At 51.9% G+C, this 19334-nt stretch overlaps 1 protein-coding gene across 1 annotated transcript in view; it reads right to left on the bottom strand.

The window, feature by feature from the left end:
• The window catches only part of SH2D4B (SH2 domain containing 4B), a 74029-nt gene that overhangs the window by 16363 nt on the left and 38332 nt on the right, over positions 1 to 19334 (bottom strand). The window contains exons 4-5 of the mRNA XM_080641208.1: positions 17010 to 17226; positions 12647 to 12771 (exon numbers count right to left, since the gene is read on the bottom strand). Coding sequence (XP_080497334.1) covers positions 12647 to 12771; positions 17010 to 17226 — 342 coding nt within the window. The remainder of the gene's footprint in view (positions 1 to 12646; positions 12772 to 17009; positions 17227 to 19334) is intronic.

Raw genomic sequence — 19334 nt, 5'->3', positions numbered from 1 at the left:
GGGAGGGGAGGAGAGGGGAGGGGAGGGGAGGGGAGGGGAGGGGAGGGGAGGGGAGGGGAGGGGAGGGGAGGGGAGGGGAGGGGAGGGGAGGGGAGGGGAGGGGAGGGGAGGGGAGAGGAGGGGAGGGGAGGGGAGGGGAGGGGAGGGGAGGGGAGGGGAGGGGAGGGGAGGGGAGGGGAGGGGAGGGGAGGGGAGGGGAGAGAAGGGGAGGGGAGGGGAGGAGAGGGGAGGGGCTTTAAGCTTACGTTTAAAGGATGCTGTCCCATAATGGACCCATAAATCCATGTGTTAGCAAAAGCTAGAGCAGGCCTGGGATTTGGGTCCCAGCCCCTCCTCCGCCTCCATGCCAGTCCCTGAAATCATTAGCTCAGAGCTGAACCTCAGTAACCAAATGAGCTCCTTGGATTTCTGTCAGGGCTTCTCCCCGAAAGGAAAGAAATGCAGGCAGCCCAGGCACGACCTTTTACTTTTGATGGGTCTCAATTTATCTGATGTGCATATTTCTCACAGCTCTCACTGCGGCTACGCCTCACTGGCTGACAGCTCCTCCGTTACTGCTTAGCTATTTCTCATTCATTCCTGTGACTTTTCTTTCTTATTGCCATGCTTTCCAGACGAGATCATTAAGGAGGCTGGAATTATTAAGCTCTTCATTCTCAAGAGTTTCTCAAAGCATCCGAAAGCCACGGAGATAGTGATGAATGAGCTGGAAAGCCTTCATTTTTATAACTCCAAATGAAATTTCACCATGGCTAACTGCTGAGACAGGGCTTCCCTGGACAAGCATCTTCCAGATATATTTATGCACAAGAAGCAATATCCATGCCCACCATTGCCTGCTCTGAGCTGACACGCCAGGTTCAAATCACTAACTGAGGGTTGCAACTACCGGCAAAATGACTTCTGAAGTGTCTACACGGGATCCTGTGTAGCACTACCCTCAACTGGAAGTATGAACTTAGCACTCGATTCATGTCAGTCTTGCTGACTGTGCTGTCAGTTTCACTAGGAGACAGGATAGGTTATTTCCCTCTCCGTGGTGGACATCGATTGGTCTTGCCCATTCAGGACCATCTGTCCTTCTGCTGGATAGGGGATGGTGACCTTCTTGGAAAACCACACCTTCTCACTCAGTCTATGCAGTTGCCATGGATGGACTCTGCCCCACAACAGGGATGGTCATATGACTCAAGCCTAGCCAATCAGAGAGCTCATTCCTCTGGCCACGGGGATTGGTTTAGGAGTGGGCATGTGTCCAAACCAGATCCAACAAGCCAGAATATTGGGACTAATATTGGGAATACTGAAAGAAAAGTGTGCTCTCTCTTCTGCTGGATTTGAGCTAGGAGAATGCAGTCATAGAGCCACAGCTGATGTGTTGCTTGAGAATGAAAACAACATGGGAGTGACAGAGTCAAGAGCTGGAGTGAGGTGGGGTCCTTTGCCTGGATCAAGCAAGGCCTGAAGCTGGACTGACCTTTGGTCTTTTCAGTCCTATGACTTATTATATTGGTTTGATTTTTGGTTCATTGCAAGTGAATGTAAGTTATGCAAGGGCAGGGAAATTATCACTTTTGTTCTCCATCACATACCCTGTACTTAGCCCAGTACCTAACACACAACAGAAGCTTAATATTAATAATCAGCCAATTAATTATTTAAATGCCTTACACAGGGAGCCTGTCTCCTAGTGCCCCTGCCCAGGTGACTCCAAAATCCCAAACACTGCAAGTTCCTGCTTCACTCCATTTGTTGCATGAGGACTTGGCAGTGTCTGGAAAGTGGGTGGCCGCCTTCAGGAATTCTATGGGAGGGGCGGTGCTGACCTCAGGAGGAGCAGACACTTGTCCCACCAGGAATAAGGCACGGCAGCCTTTCGAAACAGCTGCCCCAACAGCTGCCCCGTGATCTAGAGGAGGCTGGGTGTCTCCCAAAGGAACAGCCATCTCTTCATCCTCAGGGAGACACCCTGACCTAGGGAAAAACTAACCCTCCCCGCCCCCGCACCTAGCACTGTGTGCCCTAGGGCAGTTACTTAACCTTTGGGGTCTCTAATCCTTACCTGTAGGATGGCCTCAAGGCTGCATTGCATAACGGATAAGAACATGAACTCTGGAGCCAGACTACCAGGGTTTGAATTCCGCCACCCCCACTTACAACCAGTGAGCCACAGGCATGTAGTCTCACTTCTCTGCACCTCAGTCCCTCAACTGTGAAATGGGCTAATGCTAGTAGCAAGTGCAAAGTGACATGGTGAGGATTAAATACGTTAACGTGTGCAAAGCACACATAAGAGTGTCCGTACACAGTATCATTACCTCTCCCAGAGAGTAGCGTGAGGAATAAATGCAATATTGGAAGCTTTATGTTCACTTGACACAGGTCAGCGCAAAGTAATGTTCAATAAATGATCAGTGAAAACATAAAAGCCAGCGTGACCCCACAGGTGCAGCCAATCCATCACACCCACGGATACCGACCAGTGACACCTAAAGAGTGGAACAAGGTCAGGTGACCTCTGTGTACCTCAGATGGACACAGCCCCAGACAGGGTGCAGAGCTGGGAGCAGAGCAGGGAGCTGGGTCTCAGCCTCTCTCATCCCCTCAGCCACACCCCCTCATGCAGGACGAGTCTGCGCACCTGCCCCTCGCCACCTTCCCAGGTCAGATGCCCTCTGGCAGAGAAGCAGGGAGGCAGGGAGGAGACATTAACGACCTAGATTTCCCTGGAGGGACTGAGTTAACTAAACAGACTCTGCCATGGAAGAGGATGAAGTTAAAACAGACTCGAGTTTATTTTCTCCCCAGCTACATGCAGGGGAGAGAGGGGAGCTAATAACTTCATGGGATCAGAGAAATTGTAGAAAATGGTAGAACTGCATTCCTTTGTGCACTTACATAAGCTTGCCACGCGGCTGCACAAATGTTGGTAGCACCCACGTCTGCAGTGGAGACAGGGTATCCGTGATGGTTGCAGGAGAAAACACGCATCGGTTACACATGTGAGCCATGTTGATCCCTGCAGGACCCCAGGATAGAGCCTCCTCCTGCCTGTGCACCCCTGGGGCTGGCGAGAGGAGTGTGGCCCAAGGCCCAAAAGCAGCAGCATTATTTGTCATGGACACTGTAAGCAGGTGGCTCTGGCATGTGGCTCTATAAAGAACTCAGCTACTAAACAGAGGGCGCTTTGAGTCTGAGAAACTTGGAACAATTCGTATAATATTCACGAGTCCTCACCCTCAGAAAGGCTCCTCAACCACTGCAGCGCTGGGCTTGGTGCTGTAGCGAATGCCAAGGCCACCGTGTGTGCTTCTCGGATGAGTAGAGAGAGAATCGCGCCTGGTGCGAAGGGGGGGAAGGTTCCTGAAATCTGCTCTAAGCCCATCACACTGGACCACCCACAGCTTCATGGGCCTGGCTGAGGGGCTGCCAGCCTCAGTTTACACGCCCCGGCAGTGGGTGCTCACAACTCCCAGAGGGAGCGTGTTCCACCTCAGGGCAGCTGAGGGCTAACAGGTCAGACCGAACCCAAGGCAGCACCTGGAGGTTCCCACCAGGCGCTCTGTGTCCTGGCCTAGAGGCCCCTTACAGGATGGAGGGCCTTAGTGGTTGAAGACAGTGGCTGTGTCCCCCACCCCAAGTCTTCCTGCTCAACCCCAGGCCTCCTCACGAGAATGTGAGGCCAAGGGCCTGGGTGGGCTGGAGCTCTGGGTGCCAGGGCTGGGGTGAGCTCACCCTGGGGAGCGGTGGGAAACTAGACTCCAGGGCCTGGCGCACAGAAAACCCAGACAGCTTCCTGGAGGTGAAGAAGGGTCCCACCTGGGGTAGGAACTTCCCGGAGTCCGGAGACTTCTGTAATCACCAGAAATATGGTGAGACTATCAGAAGATGATTAAGATAATTCCATCAACAGAAATCACAGCTTTGTTTATTGTTACCCTTGCTTCTTAGAATCCAGACAGAAGATAAAAAATCAGTTCTATGAAATCCAAGTCATCTGGGTCCCCCAACCCCTGTTCCTTCCCCACATTTTAGTTACCCACCCCGTGGGTCAGAAACCAAAGAGAGCTCATCAGAACACCCACACTAAAAGGCCAGATAGCTAGGAGACAGAGGGTCTGGAATCAAGAATGCAGAACTATAGCCAGATAGATGGAAAGAGTTAAACTCTTGTGCCACTGATGCTTTCTTAAAGCAGAAAATCACTTCACTCTTCTTTGTGATCCTTTTTTGAGACTTTATAGCCAGTGCACCATTTTTTTTTTTTAAGAAGAAAAAAGATTCCTTTATTTCTTAGCTGGAACAGCTTAAGCAAGAACTTAAGGGGAAAGTAGGTCGACTGACCTACTTTTGTCCTGTTTAGAAATGTTGCATTTGGGATCAGAGCTGATGGAAAATTTCCATTCCAAATTCTGCGCGCGAGGAAAATGACCAATCTGACTTGACACGATGGATCGGGACACACTAACAAACCTTCCAAATAGCCCGTGAGTTACCTCTCACGGCCTTGAAGGGACATTTCAAAATGAGTACCCTCTCACGATGAAAGAACATGCAGACTTGCGCTTATTTTCAGAGTAAATAAGTATCATCCTCCTTCGTGTAGAGTCATTTGATGTTGACCTTCTCTTTCCTTCCAAGTGATAGCAGTGTATGAGGCCACAATCCACACGCTTCCAATCCCGATGTGCATCTCCAAAGGCTACCGCGTTCATTATTCCGTGTAACAAACAGAAGTGTGTATCGCATGCCACACGTGCTCTAAACACTTTATAACATTAATGCATCCAATCCCCATCACACCACTATGAAGTCGGTATTTTACTTTCTCTACCTCTGGGTTCTTCAGCTCTTCCTTGCTTAACATGGATCTAGTGCAGCCATGGGCAAACTATAGCCCGCGGGCCGGATCCGGCCCGTTTGGCTGTTCTATCCGGCCCGCGGAGCCGAAAGAGCAGAGGGTTCTCTTGCTCTCCCCTTCACTCCTTTACTTTGAATTTATATTAGTTCACACAAACACTCCATCCATGCTTTTGTTCCGGCCCTCCGGTCCAGTTTAAGAACCCATTGTGGCCCTCGAGTCAAAAAGTTTGCCCACCCCTGATAGTGCCTGGATCCACACTGCCAGGTCCCCATTCTAGCTGCCACCTCTAGTCACCGGAGTTTCCTATTCTCCCACTGACCTTGGGAGCCAAGGACAGGGGCCTGAGCTGGCTCCCTCTCTGCCCCTCAGCCTGGACCCCCTAGCTCCTGAGAATCATCACAAAGACCAGGCCAACATGCAAGACTGCAGGGCAGTATTGGGGGGCGAGGGGATCGCCAACGGGCAGCACGGGCCAGCCAGTCCAACCCCGTCCTGGTCATGCAGCTCAGAGAGGAAGTGACCTCCCAGTGCATGTGGTTAGGGATCAAGCCTACACTCCACTCCCACTCAGCACTGTCTCCCAGGGCACAACCCTTGCCACCTCTCTGGGGGCTGCCTCCGTGCAGGACAGCCCGGTGCGCCTGCCCCTTACCTGCAGGACTCCGGGAGGGCCATGCAGAGGGGTCACCACTGCCCACGCCTCAGCTCCTGGACCAGACGCTACCAGCAACAGAGAAACAAGCAAGGCCAAGCCCTCAATCCTCAGCCCACAGACTCTTACGCCCTGGCCAACCTCTGCAGTGCTCCTGACCCCTGAGCAAACTTTTTTTTTTTTTTAATATATTTTATTGATTTTTTACAGAGAGGGAGAGGGATAGAGAGTTAGAAACATCGATGAGAGAGAAACATGGATCAGCTGCCTCCTGCACACCCCCTACTGGGGACGTGCCCGCAACCAAGGCACATGCCCTTGACCGGAATCGAACCTGGGACCCTTCAGTCCGCAGGCTGACCCTGAGCAAACTTTGAAGGCTCAGCAGGGCCGTGGGCAGGCCCAGGGTCCCGGAACAACGGCAGCAGAGCATGATCTCAGGACCACACTGCAATGCAGATGCCAGGGCAGAGAATGCCCAGGCCCCAACTCCCAGCCCCTGAGCAGGGCCCTGCAGGAAGAGTTTTCCAAGGCCATGCCCTGAGGGCAAGTCTCAAGACAGCCAGTGGGCTGCTGCCGAGACAATCAACCATGGGCCTCATGGTGACTGTCTTCTAGAAGCTAAGCTCAGGAAGAGAAACAGGTTCCAACTGAGCCACTGGGCAAAATTATTAATTTTAGATACATGTTGAAGTCCAAATATAGATTCTCCCCGCCCCCATTCCCCCCCCCCCCCCTCTTCCCCGCCAAAGTTTAGCTTACACGCACTCCCTTTTCTCCGGAGTATTTTTAGATTACTAGAAGTCTCTCTTAAATCCCCAGGACCATAACAATGAGCGAAGGAGAAAAGAGGAATGACTTTGCCACTTTATCTCTCTTTTTAACAGAGGAAACTTTATCAAGAACCCCGAGGCAGCAGCGGGAAGCTAGATCCCCACCCATCTCCCCAAACTCTGCTCCCCCGAGGAGTGACCCCACTCCTGGCGGTTGCCAGGAGAGGTCAGCTCTCACACTGACATGGCTCATTCAGGGGGGGCAAACCACGTTTGTGGGCTTGAACTTCATAAGGATCCCGTGAAGTCCATGCTATCATCTCAGTTTCACAGATGAGGAATTTAGAGGACACAGCCAAGGTCACAGAGCTGCTCGATTCTAGAGCGGGCCCGCATCGTCAGCTCCTTGTCCACACTGCCCTTTGCGTTGCACCACAGCACAGCCAACTGGGTTAGAGGGCCGGGAAGGAAATATGAGTCACCTGCATCTGAAACCCAGCTAAATTAACTAGGCATGTTTCACCCAGCAGGGAGGAGGGGGAAGCATTTATATTAGGACTGTGACAGACTGCATTATTGGTTCAAATTCTCCTCCCCTCTCTGGCTTCACACCCTTGGCCATAGGGTTTTGCAGTTCCTCACACGAAAGGAACAGGATATATTTTCCCACTTCTCAACTCTGTGACATACTCTGTCAATGGCGTGAGGTGAAAGAGACTGTGTGCTGCTTCGGAGACAGACTGCAAGAGTCTAGCATGCAGCCACTTGCCCTCTGGTCCCTGAGAAGAGCACGCCTGGCAGCCCCTGGTCCCAGGAGGCACACGAGAGATGCGTGGAGCAGAGTCACCAGCCAAGACGCCCAGCCACCACTAGCCAACCTCCAGCAGAGACTCCCTAACAGCCGGCCTGTGGCTTCCTCTCCATAAGGGTCAGTACAGAAGTCCTGCCGGGAATGCTATCAGGGAATTCCCACACTGGGAAAGAAGTTGGACCGGACCAATGGTTCCCAACTCTGGAATTTTAGGTCTGAGTGAAGTTACTCTAAAGAGTTGGGAATCCAACATGAAGCTGCTACCTTTTTGCTTCTGAGCAAAGGTAACATAAAAATAACTAATGCTTACTATAAGCGCCATCAAGCCATAAAATATAGGACATGTTGACACTAAACTGAGGAAGGAATATCATCTTCGAGTATGACTTAGTCCTTGCCAAGCAGAGAGAGTTGGCCACCCTCCATATGTGAGCCTTTCTCTTTCGTCCTGTCACAGAGCAATGAAAACTAAATAGCTCCAGTCCACATATTAGCAACTTGCCTGCACACTTTATGGCAGAGCTGCCAAAAGAACATGAAATCACTTACATAAATTACAAAGCTGAAATCATGGTCCGTTTGGTCCAGGACAATATAAAACTTGCGGTGGGGTGGGGGGGGGGGGGCGTTTTTTGCAGTTCTGTTTGTTTTTTTTGTTTGTTTGTTTGTTTGTTTAATCAGGATAGAAAATAAAGCTCAAGCCCTGGCCGGTGGCTCAGTTGGTTGGAAGCATCGTCCCATACACTGAAAGGTTGCGGGTTTGATCCCCAGTCAGGTTGCATATGGGAGGCAGCAATCAATGTTTCTCTCTCACATTGATCTTTCTCTCTCTAAAAATCAATAAAAACATATCTGCATGTGAAGATAAAAAGAAAAATCTAAAGATAAAGTTCTGTCTTTCCTTCTCCATTGTCTGCCTCAAGCCTCAGAGCAACCTGTGTCCTACCCAGCCCCCACCGCACATAACTGTTAGTTGCGCTACACAGGTGCCCAAGATGCTAGTGCTATGCTTTCAAGAGTATAAGAATGTGTGGATGAAAAAGAAAGTGGTGATTCAAGCAGGAGCTCTCTAAGGGATACAGGGACATGTAATGGGTCAGAGGTGAGAGGTAGTGAATCCCGGGACCAACTCCAGGGAAGCGTGGCTAAGTCACTCAGGAAAGTGAACTGTCTTCTTTCTGAGCATAAAGAGCCACTCCATCTCCTGTGGGATGTGTGGAGGCCAGGGAGTAAGAAGGGGTCTAAAAGCGAATGGTGGATGTAATAGACTCTACTCCCACACCACCGGTGCCAAGCTGGCTCTGGACAAAGAAACCTGGGCAGCAATGGCACGTGTCAGTTCCAGGCAGAAGCCTTGGGAACCGGCATGAGGTTTGCCACTCCTTTCCCTTTGTCACGAGACCACTAGAGTTTCCAATAGACCATTCGAGTTTCCAATAGACCATTTGAGTTTCCAATAGACCATTCAAGTTTCCAATAGACCATTCTAGTTTCCAATAGACCATTCGAGTTTCCAACAGAGGCAGCTCCTTCAGTCTGAGGCCCATATCAAATTCCACACGCGAATGGGTGTGTAACATGGGTGTGTAAGAAACCTCTGGGTTGGTGGAAGTCGCTGAGACTTTGGGATTATTTGTTACTGTGGCAGAACCATGCATAATCTGACTGAAACACGGAGACGCCATGAATTGAGTTGAAGAGCTCAACAACAGTGCAACAGAGAAAAACAGTGAGTTTGTCTTGCCCTTGTTTTGGGGAAGATGAAACAGAAATGAAATCTTCCATCACCACTTATTAGGCCCCAATAAATTTAATTTTATAAATAAATAAATAAATAAAATTTAAAACGAAAAGCAGAGGTGAGGGTTGAATACAGAGATGCTAAGGCATGGGTAGGGCTCTGGCCCCAGTGAGCACATGGCACCCAGGAAGACTAGCCTAACCTCTTACATGTGGCTCTGGCTTTTCTGATTGCTCTCAGCTCTAACTCACTCACCAGGCCCTGAGGGGACTCACACACCCACCAGGGTCCAATGAGGAGAAGCAAGGGCTGTTCTTTGGAATCTGAAAGACTGGAGTCTCATCCCAACTCTGGCCCTTCATTTCTGCCTTCTCCCATTCCTGATGGATACTTCCTATGGCAGGCTTAGGGAAAATGGACAATGGCCTGAGTTTCACAGGCTTACAATTAGATAGGAGAACAGACACCAAACAAATAAGGAGATAAATGCCAGTTGGTGAAAAATCTTATCTAATAAAAGAGTAATATGCAAATTGACTGTACCTCTGCTATACCCACAAGCCACGCCCACCAGCCAATCAGGAGCAAGTATGCAAATTAAACCAACCAAGATGGCTGCAGCCACAGAGAGAGCAGGAGGCTTGGGTTTCCCCGGAAATTGAGGAAGCCAAGCTTCCTGCACACCCTGGCCGGCCCTGGACTCCACTCAAGGCTACAAAGTTTCAATTATAGAAGATAAATAAATCCCAACAAAAATGGCGGCAGCCACGGAGCTGGAGAGAGCAGGAGGCTTGAGTTGCCCCCAGCGATGGAGGAAGCCAAGCTTCCGCAGCCCTGGCCTGCCTTGGCCTCCGCTCAAGGCTACAAAGTTTCAATTATAGAAGATAAATAAATCCCAACAAAAATGGCTGCAGCCACGAAGCGAGCAGGAGACTTGGCTCCGCTCAAGGCTACAAAGTTTCAATTATAAAAGATAAATAAATCCCAGATACCAGGGCCTCCGCTTGGGTCACCGGGGGGCGTGGCCAGCCTGAAAACCACCACAGGCCCCTCACCCAGGCTGTCCCACGCCCCAAGGGAACCCCCACCCTGATCCGGGACACCCTTCGGGGCAAACCAGCCAGCCCCCACCCGTGCACCAGGCCTCTATCCTATCTAATAAAAGATTAATATGCAAATTGACCATCACTCCAACACACAAGATGGCTGTCCCCATGTGGTCAAAGATGGCCACCACAAGATGGCCAGCAGGGGAGGGCAGTTGGGAGGGACCAGGCCTGCAAGGGAGGGCAGTTGGGGGCGATCAAGCCTGCAGGGAAGGGCAGTTGGGGGGAACCAGGCCTGCAGGGGAGGGCAGTTAGGGGTGACCAGGCCTGCAGGGGAGGACAGTTAGGGGTGACCAGGCCTGCAGGGGAAGGAAGTTAGGGGCAAACAGGCTGGCAGGGGAGTGGTTAGGGGGTGATCAGGCTGGCAGGCAGAAGCAGTTAGGGGCAATCAGGAAGGCAGGCAGGTGAGTGGTTTGGAACCAGCAGTCCTGGATTGTGATCGGGATCAGGCCTAAACAGGCAGTCGGACATCCCTTGAGGGGTCCCAGATTGGAGAGGGTGCAGGCTGGGCTGAGGGACACACACCCCCGCCCCCGTGCATGAATTTCATGCACCAGGCCTCTAGTATTAAATAAACACAGTGAATTGAGAGAAATTGGTGAAGGCTGCTTTGGGTAAGGGGTTCAGGGAAGGCCTCTCTGAGGAGGAGATATTTCAGATGAAAAATAGGAATGTGTTAGGCATGCAAAAAACTAGGGAAACAGCAAGTGCAAAGGGCTTGAGGTGGGAAAGAAAATGGCTTGTTTGAGGAACAGGAAAAAGCCAGAGCTGCGAAAGCAAGGAAACAATTGTGGCATGAGGCCAGAAGCAGACTGGTCATCGGGACCTTGTGGGCCCCAGCATGGAGTTGGAAGTTCATTGCAAGTGTGAAGGGAAGCAGGGGGTAATGAGCAGGGAGTGCCAGGACCTGGTTTCTGGTTAAAAGAGTCTCAGGATGCTGTGCAGAGAGTGACTTTTACAGGGGCCAGAATGAAAGAGACAGACCAGTGAGGACACTCTTGCAGCCTGCTGGTGCTCTGTGACCTTTGTGTCCTTGGGCAATCACTTAACAGTGCTACATCTCAGTCGTCCCATCTGTAGAGTATGCCTGCTGTCTGCACTTCTTAGTTCATAAACTCTTTGGGCTCCTGGAGGTGGGTGGGAATGAAGGTGCACATGGCCTTGCTCACCCTTGCATGGTTCCTTCTAATCACTCCAGCTGCCTTTCCTGGAACTAGAGCAACGTCCTAAACTTGCCTGTGAGTATCTCCCAGAATCTCAAGACCCCATATTCTCCAGTGCATACCATGACAATGGGTTCATCTCTCCATCTGGATGGAATTGAGAACACCTGGAAGCTAGCCAGGAATCAAGACAAATGCAGGGGAAATACAGGGTAATGTGGAGGCCAGTCAAGCTTCCAGGAGGCCAGCAGAAGGGAAATAGAGGCAGATAAAGGTCAGACAGGTGCTAATTATGGCAAGAGAGATCAATCCTGACCAGGGGAGTCCTCAGGCAAACCTGGGCTCAACATTGATGAGGGAGGGAGCAAGGCCAAGATGCAACATATCCAGGGAACCTAACAGCCTGGCCAGGCTGCTGGACAGTGAGAGACCACATGGAGCAGAGAAGAGCTGTCTCAGCGGAGCCTACCCTGGATAAGCCAGCCCCGGCTGACCTGACAGCTGTCTGGTGACACATGAGCAAGCTCAGCTCAGATCATCTGAGGCTGGCCCATCCCAGAAGAACTGCCTAGTTGACTCAGAAACTCATAAATCATGAATGCTTCTTTATTTTAAGCCACTGAGTTTGGAGGTAATTTGTTACACAGCAATCACTGACTGATACAGAGGGTATGATGGCCAGCGGCCCTTCCTATTTCCTTGTAGCAGGCCTCCGCTAGCATCACACTGCTGTTTCCCTATTTGAGTCCTCTACATGTTCAGCTCACTGGACTGGGTCATGAGCCATGAACTTGACTTTACAAGTTTCTTTGTGACCTTAGAAAAACGTCTTCCCCGCTCCAAGCCTATTTTCTTATCTGTAAAAATGAAGCAACAAAATACTTCCAAGAGCCTCCCAGCTCTCAGGTTCTATGTTTGGATAATTCTGACCTCCTTGTGCAGCCATTCTGTCATTTACTCAGCAAGCATTTGCTCGGAGTCTGCTGAGGACCAGGCCTCGGCCAGGTCTAGAGACGCAGGCTCAGACAACAAGATGCGGACCCGGCCCCCCGGGAACTCCACTGACAGCTCACTGTCTTGTGAGTGTAGAGAGGATGCCTCTGAGGAGCCCTTGGTGGCAAAAATGAGAGCAGTGGGCAAGAGTCATGTTCATCCCTTCCCAGCAGAAAGAGGGATGCACATTCAGTACCCAGGTGCCTCAGCTTCCGGGCTCCTGCTCAGAGATCAGCTTGGTGTCCTAAGGCCTCGAGAAAGGTCACTCTGTATTTCAGCACATGCCCTGAGGAAATGAGAACTGTACCTTGAACTCAGCACACTCGATGTGCAGGTAAATGACAGGAAGGGGACCTCTGTCCACTCAGTCTCACCCAAGGGAGCCAGGAGCGCTGACCCTTACCCCTGGGAGATGGGCCCATCTTTGTGGGAGAGTGAAATGAGCAGTCACAAGTCCTTTACTCCCCTGCCGGACCTCCTTCCCAGTCTCCGAAAGAGGTGGGCCTGTGGGAGATGTCTGCGGGGGGCCCAGCACTGTCCTACCATGGAACCAGGGGGCGATGGATTTGGTGTTCCTCTCGAAGCCAGCTTGGCGAGGCAGCTGCTCCTCCTTGAACCAGCGGACTATGATTTCTCTGGAGACGGGACGCAGAGGGCGCTCCCAAGTCCTGCAGAGAAGAGAGAGGGAGCGTGGGAGAGTCAGGGGGAGAGGACGGAGGGAGGGAGGCCACTGTGAGGACAAATAGCACAGGGCCCACACTCTCGCCTGCGGAGTGGATGCAATGAGTCAAGTACTTGAAGACACCTTGCAGATTCTAATGTACCAGCTGTGATTCTTGTTCCCCAAAGAACACTGTGATCACTTGCTTTGAAGAGAGCCACACAGGTGGGAGTGGGAAAGAGGACAGGCGAGGGTGTCTGGGGGAAGGAAAAGGCACATTTTCCCTCAAGGATGGCTAGCTGTGAGCGTGAGCGTCCACGAAGAAGGATCCTAATGTAACGGGAGCAAAATTATTAATGTGTGAGGGTCCTCCATCCCCTGCCCCACACCCCACTAAAGAGAATTCCAGTTCTGTCCCTCAGGTTGCCCCTTCCCCAGCCTTCTCAGGGGACACCTGCCTTTGCCAGCTGCTCCCTGCTTCCATGTGGCAGAATCAGGACAGTGAACAGAGAGAAACCGAGAACCCCAACTGGCTGTGACTGTGGCTGTGGCTGTGGCTGTGGCTGTGGCTGTGGCTAAGATTCACCACCAAGAAACAAAAAGGATAAGGACAGAGGAAAGTTGGGGGGACAGAGGACAGGGGACAGAGCACTGTGCTGGCTGACTTGATAGATTTGAAGAGGATCTGGGGAGGGGCTGAAGATAGTGAGCATGAGATGAAGAGATGCACTTGAAGAATTTATGAGTCATGAGTTACATATTTTTTATATTTCTCACAATCAAGCCAAGATTGTAATGTGTTTGTGTCTGAACTGTGGTTCTTGAATGCGTATAGAGGCTGGGCCGCCGAACAGCCCTGTTGCATTGGAGCTACACCAACAGGAAGCACAGTTAGAGTTCACGACACGGGACACGTACCAGGCAACACCAGCTACCTGCTGACCGAATGGGTGGCAAGGCCACGTGCACTGGTCTGTGTGTGATATCTACGTGAGAGCACAGTGTCAGATGAGCAGCCTCTGGCCCGGCTTGAGCCTGGGAAAGCCTTCCTCTTCACTGCCACCCACTGCTAGTGCTGGCATTTAGAATTCACCATTTTTTATAAAATGAGCTGTCCCTTTACATGTCCTGCATTTGCCCTGCACAAACACTTAGATGCTGAGTTCAGCACTTCCTTGCAAACCCCAGGATGAGGTCATATTTTCACTTGCCCTCAAATGAATCCACTTACATGCATACACAGCAGCGAACAGTGTGACGTGAGGAAAGGGTCACACGGAAGCCAGCGGGTGAGGTTCCATCGCACGGCTTACCGCCACCAACCATGGAGTTTGTTCCCAAAACATCCTCCTTCCCCCGCCACCTCCCTGGGCAATTCTGCACCCCACTACCAGCTCTGCTCCTGCTGACCCACACTTTGGGGTTCCCCTCGCAGTAACCTCAGAGGCCCTGCCTCTTTATTACACAGCACACGGCAGCCCTGCCCCAGCCTCATGTTCCTTCACACTCGTGTTCCCCAATCAATAACTGCTCTAGGGAAAACGTGTCTGGTTCCTAGGACTCATGTTCCTTAGAAGGCAAGAGGAGGCTATAAATAACAGCAAGAAAGACGAGTTCCTCCCGTCCCTCTGTTCTGAGCAGACTGGCCAGAGCAGGAATGCTAGGATGGTGCTGCAGGAAGTCACCCGGCCAGAAGCCTGACTCCTGCACCAGCAACAGCGTGTCTGCCCTCGGCCCAGCCAGGCCCGGGTGTGCCGAGGCGGCAGCGCTGAGCGCAGTGCAGTCGGGCACTGGGCCCCTGGGACAGCCATAGCAGGAGGCTGATGCATGGCCTCTCGGGGCACTGGGTCTGCCGCCCCATCTGCATGGCCCCTGGCCCCCCTTGATGGGAGCCGATGCTCCCCTACTGAGAGCAATGGCAGCCAGCCTGGAGCCAGCTGCACCACAGCCCATGCAGCTCCATCACATGGGCCTGCAGGACAATCATCCATTTCCTTTAAAATGACACATTATCCTTTTCCTAGGAAAATGCCAAGAAGACTTTTCTAGCTATGTCTCCAAAGCCAGGAAACATGAAAGAGAACCTGACCTTGTAAAAGTCAGGAATTCCTGCATGACAGAAAACTTCATCAGAAAAATCAAGAATTCCCACATGACAGAAAACTTCATGGCAAAAGGCAAAGGACAAATGGCAAACAGGAAAAAAGGGTTTATCACAAACAAAAGGATCATCTCCCCTAATACTTAAAGAGTTCTTAGAAATGGGGGATGAGGAAAAAATAATAACACAATAAAAACCGGGTAGAGAAAAGATGAGACAGATATGGAAATACCAGAGGTCCTTAAACAGATACAAAATACTTGACCTCGTCATAAAGAGAAATCAATTCCAAACTTTCACTATAAATGGGGGAAAAAAACCATAATACAGAACCCTGTGTAGAACATGCAAAGTTTTATGCAAAAAAAAGAGAGAATTTGACTTCTCGTGTTGGCAGTTGCCAAAGGAAATGACAGACACTTACACTGAGAATAGGGGTTCCCTTGGGGAGAGGGCACTGAGTAGAAGAGGACAAGGATGGGAGTCGGTCTTTTCTCCATATGTCTTTTTTTAACTTCCTGGTTTGTGAATCACATTAAGTGACAAGGAAGGAAAAGGGGAAAGAAGGATAGGAAGAAATTCAGACATGGTCAGTTCTCCCTACCTGCAGGGAGAGGGAGACGCAGGGAATGAGTAATCCTAACTCCCAATTAAAGCAAAACTCAGGCAGCCGTCCATCACCTGGGAGAATGGACCCTTCCTCAGGTGAGCTGTGGTTCAGGGAGCTGTCCATCAACTGGGGGGCAGGGGGAGGGAATGGACTCTGCATGTGAGCTGTGGTTCAGGGAGCTGTCATCACCTGGGGGGGAGTGGACTCTCTGCAGGTGAGCTGTGGTTCAGACAGCTGTCCATCACCTGGGGGGGCAGTGGACTCTCTGCAGGTGAGCTGTGGTTCAGGGAGCTGTCATCACCTGGAGGCGGGGGAGTGGACTCTCTGCAGGTGAGCTGAGGTTCAGGGAGCTGTCATCACCTGGAGGCGGGGGAGTGGACTCTCTGCAGGTGAGCTGTGGTTCAGGGAGCTGTCATCACCTGGAGCAGGGGGAAGTGGACTCTCTGCAGGTGAGCTGAGGTTCAGGGAGCTGTCATCACCTGGAGGCGGGAGAGTGGACTCTCTGCAGGTGAGCTGTGGTTCAGGGAGCTGTCATCACCTGGAGTGGGGGGAGTGGACTCTCTGCAGGTGAGCTGTGGTTCAGGGAGCTGTCATCACCTGGAGTGGGGGGAGTGGACTCTCTGCAGGTGAGCTGTGGTTCAGGGAGCTGTCATCACCTGGGGGGGAGTGGACTCTCTGCAGGTGAGCTGTGGTTCAGGGAGCTGTCCATCACCTGGGGGGGGCAGTGGTCTCTCTGCAGGTGAGCTGTGGTTCAGGGAGCTGTCATCACCTGAAGTGGGGGGAGTGGACTCTCTGCAGGTGAGCTGTGGTTCAGGGAGCCACAGGCACTCACGCCCAGCCTCAGTGCCCTCACTGGGGAAGGTAGTGGCTCTGCAGTGATGGGGGCACAAATCTGGGACTGATGGGCACGGGCAGAAGGTGAGAGGCTCCAGGCAGCCACTTCCCCCTCGGTTCTGGCAATCATGGGCAGTCCCCTAAGTGCCCTCACCACGCCCCTCCCGTGACGCCAGCGTGTGTGAGCTTCCTGTATCCCACCACGCTCACCTGCAAAGCTGCTATCAGAACCCAGGATGCCCCAGCACTGCCTGTGGTTACAGAGGCAGCCAGCCCCGAGTTCCAGGCCACTGGGCAGCATTTACTCCACCTGAGGTCTCACAGTGCCAGTTCTTAACCTGCGACCTGTGGACCTGAAGAGCTTGAAATTACATGCAAACAGCTGGGACTATTTATATATGCACATTTGGGAGTGAAGGGGTACACAGCTTCCTTTAGATTCTCAAAGGAATACGAGTCCCCAAAAAAGTTGACTCCCAGAACTCCAGAGTTATTAGAAATCTCCAACCCGCCCTTTCCACTCCTGCCCCATTTCACAGCCTGGGACACTGAGGCCCACAGAGGGGAAATGACTGACCCCAAATTTCACAGCAAGTTGGAGGCAGAACCAGGACTGGACCCCCAGTGCCCCATGCCCCCATCCAAGGCCCTGTCCCAGCCAGCACCCCCCATGTCCATCCCCCATCCCCACCAAACCCACCTGACGGGCACCGCGAGGGACAGCAGCGGCCCCGGGCCCGGAAAGTGGTGGTAGAGCCTGGCCTCCTGCTCATGGGTCTGGCCAAGCTCTTGGAACATGAAGCTGAGGCCAGCGACGGTGCCCTTCTGGATGGCACGGAGCGAAAGGCGCCGGTACTCGTCCCGGGCGCGCTGGGCTCGGCGCCTTCTCTCCTCGTCAGCTGCCTTGGACCGACGCACTGGAAGGGGGAGAGAGCAGTTCTCCTAGAGCCTCAGCCTAGGCCACATGCTGAGCAACCAGGAGCTGCACCGAAGCCCGGAGCTGGAGCCGGAACAGCAGACCACCCAGCCCTAACCAGCAGCCCTGAACTAGCCTGTCCCTGGGGGATAAGGACATGCATGACAGTTCAGGTCAGGGGCCTCCGGCTGTTCCTGGGGCCTGTTCCAGAATGAGCAGGAAGCTCTGGGTGGAAATTTACGTCTCCATATGCATCTGGTCCTGCAGTGCCCTGCTCAGAGCAGCTTCTCACACCTGCTGCCCACCCACCCAGCTTCAAGGGCACCCGTCAAAGGGGTCAGCACCTCCAAACACCACTGTGATCACCCACTCTGACTGCGGGGTTCCCCGTGCCAGCCCTGGGCTGCATGCCTCCTCTGCACTAGCTCATGGCAGACACGTCCCGGCCACCCAGGGATAGGTCAGTGGGAGTTTTCCAGAGAGAGGAGAGGGCGGAAGCCATCCCTGAGAGGAAACCTAGGCTCCGGAGCCCAGTGGGCGTGCCTGTAAGTGCCTGATCCTGAGACACTGTAATATCAGACAGGGCCCAGGGCCGTTATGGGCTCTGCAGTCACCAGGCTGCAAACTGAACACAGAAACGTGTGCCCTACAAGGGCCAGTGACCTTGGAGAGTTTACAGCCCCCAAGAGATTGCAGCACTCAGTGACAGACAGACAGGTTGCAGAAGGAAGTCATACGCAGACTAGGAACTCAGCTGGGGGAGCCCCTGAGTCATTGGTCACACAGAGACTACACCCAGCCTCTGACAGCCCAGCGCTAATCCCACCGCTGTATTCCTCAAAAGCCTTCAGTGGCTCCCACTGTGCACAGGATAAAGGGCGAACCCCTTGGCCCTTTAGAGGTGTCCCAGCACCCACCTTCTTCCCAGCCCACCAGGGCTTTGAGCTCCTCCCACACTCGGTGCCCTGATCCCACCAAGCTCCCATTCCCCCCTTCTGTAAAGTCTCCTCTGTTATGCATGGGCAGCTGACGCAGCTCCGAAATGCCAGCAGCAGCCCTGAGGGCACTGAGATGCTGCAGCAGGAAGCAGGACTCTGCCTTGGCCTTGGCAAAGCCAACCCTGCCACCCAGCCCAGAGTATGGCAAAGGGGTTCATAGAGTCAGACAGCTTTCTTCTCTCTTTCTCTCTCTCTCTCTCTCTCTCTCTCTCTCTCTCCATACATTCCCTCCCCTTTTTTGAGATATGATTGACATATAACATTGTGTAAGTTTAAGATGTACATGTGTTGGTTTGATACATTTATATAATTTAATGATTGCCACTGTAGCATTAGCTAACACCTCCATCACATCCCATAATTAACATTTCATTTTTGTGATGAGAACATTTAAGATCCAGTCTCTTAGCAACTTTCAAATATATAACACAGCATTGTTCACTATAATTCTATGCTGTGCATTGGATCTCCAAAACATATCCATCTTTTTTAAAAATATTTTTTTAGATTTCAGAGAGGAAGAAAGAGAGAGGGAAAAATAGAAACGTCAATGATGAGAGAGAATCATTGATTGGCGCCTCCTGCACAGACCCCACTGGGGATCAAGCCAGCAATCCAGGCATGTGCCTCTGACCAGAATCGAACTGTGACCTCCAGGAACTATTACCTCTTGGTTCGTAGCTGGATGCTCAACCGCGAAGCCACACTGGCCAGGCAAAAACTTACCCATCTTTAACTGCAAGTTTGCACCTTTTGACCAACATCTCCCCAGTTCCTCTACCATCACCTCCAGCTCCTGGGAACCACCATTCTACTCTCTGTTTCTGTGAGTTAGGTTTTTTATACTCCTCAGATCCATGAGAACATACTACTTGTCTTCCTCTGTCTGATTTATCTCACTCAGCATAAGGACCTCAAGGTCCAACCATATTGTTGCAAATGGCAATATTTCCTTCTTTCTTGTGGATGAATAATATTGCATTGTGCGTGTGTGTGCGTGCATGTGTGCATGCATGTGTGTGTGTGCGTGTGTCTTCCACATCTTCTTTCTCTATTCATCCACTGTTGGATATGTGGGTTGTTTTCCTATCTTGGCTATTGTGAATAATGT

The sequence above is a fragment of the Plecotus auritus genome (assembly GCF_963455305.1).
Source record: "Plecotus auritus genome assembly, chromosome: 9".
In the NCBI taxonomy this organism is placed as follows: domain Eukaryota; kingdom Metazoa; phylum Chordata; class Mammalia; order Chiroptera; family Vespertilionidae; genus Plecotus; species Plecotus auritus.
Note: the sequence above shows the minus strand (reverse complement) of the source record. Positions and strands in the feature narration are given on the sequence as shown.